This window comes from Schistocerca americana, chromosome 9 (assembly GCF_021461395.2).
Source record: "Schistocerca americana isolate TAMUIC-IGC-003095 chromosome 9, iqSchAmer2.1, whole genome shotgun sequence".
In the NCBI taxonomy this organism is placed as follows: domain Eukaryota; kingdom Metazoa; phylum Arthropoda; class Insecta; order Orthoptera; family Acrididae; genus Schistocerca; species Schistocerca americana.
The window spans coordinates 85,798,679-85,804,678 of record NC_060127.1 but is presented as its reverse complement, the minus strand read 5'-3'; the positions used below and the strand labels follow the sequence as shown (position 1 = coordinate 85,804,678).

The 6,000-nt window shown below is 36.5% G+C and overlaps 1 protein-coding gene across 1 annotated transcript in view; it reads right to left on the bottom strand.

Annotated features, from left to right (window-relative positions):
- Positions 1-986: 986 nt before the first annotated feature.
- The window catches only part of LOC124550687 (amyloid-beta-like protein), a 145,877-nt gene continuing 140,863 nt past the window's right edge, over positions 987-6,000 (bottom strand). The window contains exon 11 of the mRNA XM_047125411.1: positions 987-4,292. Coding sequence (XP_046981367.1) covers positions 4,182-4,292 — 111 coding nt within the window. The 3' untranslated portion in view covers positions 987-4,181. The remainder of the gene's footprint in view (positions 4,293-6,000) is intronic.

The window sequence follows — 6,000 nt, the reverse complement described above, 5'->3', positions numbered from 1 at the left end:
ATCCTTTCATAAAATTACTTGTAAAGATACTACCCAACTTTTTCTGTCACCTCTTACAATTACATTCCCATGTCGCCTTCCGTTGCATATGTTCTTACATGCACGTGCCTATTTTCCTTATTGGCAGTGGCACTGGTTCAGCACGGTTCATCTAGGCAATCACTGTGGACCTCACATTCGCATGACGATGTTTAAGCCTTAGGTATGCCTGCACAAGATTTTATGTTTTCCTTTCTCCAGTCCTTTTATTTAGATGACAGACTATTTTTTTATGCAGCATTTTATCTAAACTTGACTTTTTCCTGTATCATGTAAGTTTTGTTTTGAGATTTATTTTATCTTGCGAGTGAGAACATGGCTTTCACCACCTACACATATCATTTGTTTTATCTACAACATACATTTGGTTTACCACTTTATTCTTATTCTAGTTTTCCTGTATTACAATTGTGTTCCCTAAATTCTGCTTCATTTTAAATTGCACTACTGACCTCTTGACAGTTAAACAGTTTTATCACAATGGGACAAAGAATGTTGGATCATTTACTGCTTAATGTTTGAAATAAATTATAAATGTGAGTCATAATACTTCCCATACACCTCTGGGTAGATCTTCATTCGTTTTTACTATTGTTTACATACAGCTGTAACCCCAAAGGCGTGGTTCTAATGTTGCAAAACTAGTCGGATCAGAAATAATGATTTATCATACAGTTGAAGTGGTTTTATTCACCATGATTCAGTTCTGAAGAGGTGGATACCCAAAATACAAAATTTTCTTGACGTCATTGTTGTTTTAGCATTATTTAACAGATGTGGTACATGATGGATAATACCGGCTTCTGTCAGCCACATCAGTCTTCAACCATGGATACTTACTGATTATAATTTTTACATTTTATTTGTTCAACTCTCTGTTGAAATTTTATTCCCTCCCTTTCATGTAAGAGCAGGTGGTATAGGGGGAAGAGCTAGGAAAAACCACATATTACTTAGCGTCTTTATTTATTTCTTAATCAAATTTACAATGGCCACAGAATACACAAAATATTACAAGGAAAGAAAGAAGAAAGTAATTATAGTTATAGTCTAACTTTATAAAACTTATTTTAAATGCCAAATTTGAAAGTTTTAAATTTATTTTTTGGCAAACATGTATTTCTTCTTTGTGCACTGTGCTTTTGAAATTTCCTCTATTTGTGTGGTGTTGAAAAGATGTAAAGTCTTATACTTATTAATGACACCTCTGATGAAAAAAAAAGAATAAAAGCTTTTTAACTTTGCCCAATCCATATTGACCAGGAAACCAGTGCAAAGGTATAATGTTTGTACATATTGTTCCTGATTTTTGTTTCCATATTTATCTAACATTGGCCAACAGGATCCTTCTGTGGCCATTGTAAAACTTTTCTGGTACAGAAAAATACACCTCAAGACTGGGTCTCCACAAGTAGCTCTCTAGAAAACAAAAGGGGGGAGAGAGAAAACGTTTTAGTTGGATACATGTGGCTTCTTGGTCTCTGCTGAATAATGTGAATCCGTATGCCAAAATTACTCTTTCCCTAATCATGTGCTCAATATTTTTCTTTTAACCACAAATATTTAGAAACTGACACTGATGTTACCAAATGGTCTCCTGTTAATGGAGAAAAAATTCAACTGTTGCATTTTTATCAGAAAAATCAGTATATAAATTACCAACAACAGTCTCTCTGGGTTTCTTATGCTTAGCTGGAAAAACGGACCTAATTAAATCCACCTGCACCAAACATTAAAGTATTGTGGCAGTAATTCAGATTAAGAGAGTAATACGCTGGGTAGAAAAAAACCATATATAGGCAACTCTTAATTCCCTTATTTGAAACATGGTAGCAATAGTGACACACCAGACTTTGAACAAAATTTCATGATTATCCATTTAATTTTTTTATAGTAAAAAGAGTTTTTGCACTCTTTATGTTATGCCATGAGTTCAGTTAAGTTTCTGCTATAGCCTCACAGATGAGGTGAGTGCAGTTCATTGTCAGTTTTTAATAGAACAAGAGGAGACACTCTGGATGACTTCTCATATCAGTCTCCATATACAGCATGGACAAAAAACTACTATTCCTATTTCATCTTAAGTTGAAAATCAGAGACCTCTGTAACATATAGAAAGGTTCTTAGGATTTAAAAACAAACATTGCTTCTGAGGTTTCTTCAGTATCTCATAAATACACAAAAATAAATAACAGTATTGCTCAAACTGAGCATCTGAATGAGACAAAACCTTTAGCTTCAAAAATGATCAAACAGTGGAATCTTTAAGTGATACAAAACACACAAAGTTTTCAATTTGGGTATTGTTGTAGTGAAAGGAAAATGACAACCAGTTTACTGTATAACCATGTTGCCACTTAGCAATGTTGAATCCTTCGAGGCCACATAATCAGAACTACTTAAAACTGTTTCAATATTCCAAGTGTATTTTCAATAGGTATTACGGTCAGGATTGCCCCACATGAAAGATGGAAAATGAGGGCTAAACGTCACAGATGTTGTAACACAACATTTGTAGGGTACACATCTTTATTCAATTTTACTATGAAAGTGATCCACAAGATTGAACAAAAATTCTTAATCAGAGGTGCCAACTATATTTAATTATGAGATGCCACACTTATCAAAACAATATGTATGATGAAATGATTTTCAAAATATTCTTGTAATTTACAATTTTCTCCATCTTATTATCATCTAGGTGAACAAGTTTGATGGGTAAATGTCCAGAAAGTAGTACAGAGTACTAGAAGCAAACTGCTAAGAGTGAACCATACGGGGATTCTGTGGAGTGTGTAGTAATATGCTGTATATTTGACATTTGAGGACTAAAGAAGTTCCTCGAACATTTACAAGTAAGTTTAAGTATGCAGGAGCTAGATGCAACTGTACCTCTTCATAAAACATTTACCCATCAAGTGAACGTTGTTACATTATTAAATGCATATATTATTAGTATTCTAGTTTATACTTGCAAAGCTTGTGTAATAATCTAGTTTTTTTTAATCATTTATATTAGCTTTAATACAATTAAAAAAGTAAAATACTATATATGGAGGGAGCCTTATTATTTTAATATTATTTTAAGTGTACTTCCTAATCCCACCGCACAGAAAGAAAAACACCCACATCCAAAAATAACACCACACTATACTTTTTTATCATGTTTCAAAAAGCTAACACCACAATTGTACATTTGCTCACCCATCTTTATAATATTATGTAGGAATGACATCAAATATTGTAGCCATCTCTATGTGACTGAAACAGTTTGCTATCTCGAATGATAAATCAAAGGGGGAGGAAAAAAGTTGTAGATTACTGTAGCCTATAATGGATGTTCAGGCTCTCATTTAGATGTCAAAAGGATGACAACTTTTAGAACGTAATTGACATCTGAACACCAAAGTTCATACAGCACTCCCGTACTGCCTCCGATCTGCTGTCTTCGGGATAGTACGTGCCAAATCATTTAAGATTAGAAGTAGAAACCAGGATGGTCAGAGGGAGAAACATACAGTGGATATGGAGAAGTGTGCTCAAAGTGAATACTCTGTTAGCTCACAGTGCAAGCACCACGGATCACCTACAGTTGCCTCACTGCCTTGCTCAAGTAGTGAAGCCGTGCAAATATTTATCTTACAGCGGTACTGGTAACGAAAGTCAATGATGGCAATGAAAGTTTCCACACATATAGACAGCAACTCCCTACAAATACTTACCCTTTTTATTAGACATAGTATTATTATTATCAATATAACAAACATAGACGAGCAGTAGGTATTATTACAAACGAAAAAATATACAGACACCATTACATATTTTGCTTTATACACACCGGTACTGTGTTACATCAAATTGTCTTAACAGTGTACAGTAGCTATTATTAATATAATAGTAGTAGTAGTGTTAATACATTGAGGTGGTTAGCAGACACACACTGTACATATAGCTTCTGCTGTTAAGGTATTGTATATTCTGCTTCTTAAAATCTTACTTCTTTGCCACATATTACAAACTAAAAAAGGATACCATCCATATAGACAAATATCTGCATTCGGGACAGGGCAAGGGATATCTGGGTGACACCGAGGAAATGCCAGACGAGTGGCGCCGGCAGACTACGGCCTCCCACTCGTACCTTACTCCTTCACCTCGAAGTACTTGTAGGTGGGGTTCTCGTAGCCGTTGATCTGCATGTTGGCCACATGCCGCTCCTCTGGGGTCGCTGCCTGGTCTACCTCGACAAAACCCTGTGGGCATGCCAGTATGTGTTGGTGCTGCTTCTTACAAAAGTAGTGGAAGAGTATGTAAAAAAATCAGAAGATACAACGGTTGGACAAAATAATATGAATGTTATTTTAGTTGTCATGGAGCTCTTTTTTGACACATATGTGTCAATAAAAGCTGGTTGTATAAATTTTCTTTTATTATTACAATACTAGCCTTTCACCTGCTGCTTCACCGAGGCATGCATATATCACATGTATTGCAAACATCTCTTCATCCCCCCGCCCCCCAGTGTCCATCTCCTCCTCCCCCTCTCTGTATCCTTCACTTCCTCCCTCCTCTCTTTGTCCATCTCTTCCTCCTCCCTCCCTCTGACCATCTCTGCCCCCCCCCCCCCCCCTCCTCTCTGTCCATCTCTGCCTCCACCTTTTGTCTGTATCCCATCACCTCCTTCCCCTGCATTCCGTGTGCAACTTCGATGTCACCTCCGGCTCTATGGGAGATAAGTGGTTCTTAGTCCTCTACTACTTCTTTCCACACAATAAATGTTACGCTTATCAAGTTTGGTTGAAATTGATCCTAGGGCTTAGGAGGAGGAGATATGAAACATACATACACAGGATGTTTGAAAAATACTTTTACTGACTTTGAGGACAGGCCCCTTATACCAAAACAAGAAACTATGTCTAGTAATACAGACGCTAACATTCATACCTCAAGAGCTATGGGCACTTGTTTACCTTCACTACTGTGGAACACATGTCTTCGTCTGAACAAGTGCTCATAGCTCTTAAGGCATGCATTTTTAACACCCTGTAAAACACACACACACACACACACACACACACACACACACACACACACATACACACACACACACACACACACACATTTTATATTTATAAATAGATTTCATTTATCATCTACAGTTAAAAAAAGCATATCTACACATACAAAGCTTAACAATTACAGAAATGTGATTAAACTGGAACTTCTCTATGTGAGTGAAACTTTAATTCTCAACAGGAAATGTGATTTGGTAAACATCCTGAAGGATGGACAAAGAACAATGAACAAAATTTTTGGAAAAACAAAAACATGTGATGGATGCAGCCCAAAATCCCATAAAGAACAGGACAAATATCAAATTTGGCAGCAGATATCAGAAAAGAAAGATTGAAATTTGATGGTCATATTCAAAGATGCCCAACCAAGAGTTTTACACACAATATTATGACAGATAAAAGAAAATTAAAGAAAACACAATGATCCAACAAGTTAAAAAAGACCTTGAGAAAGTTCAGAGAGAAGTAGTGGAGGTAGCAGACAGGAATCTCTTCAGGCAAAAGGCAAGCTGTTGGGTAGTACAGCCAGAGGTTCCTGAAAGATGAGGAACAAAATGGACTGAGTACAGCAAAATAGCCCATCAGCATGAGAGCCATCGGGAAATTTATCTAAAAGCTCTGTTTGATTCAAAAAGTTACATGTGCAAAAAATAATTATATTATGTTCAAGTTCACATTTGATCAGTCCTTAATTCTAGCATGTTTCTCTTAGACCAGCACTCTCTCATTCATTTCCATGGCTGCCCCCCCCCCTCCTCCCCCCCACACAAAATCCCCGCTTTTTTATGCACTGTGACAACTGATAAGGTTCTGATGAGCATTCTGTACTGATCTCTGTCATGAATGTCATTGTGGTCCACTTCTGGCTGCTCCACGTCTTTCCCAG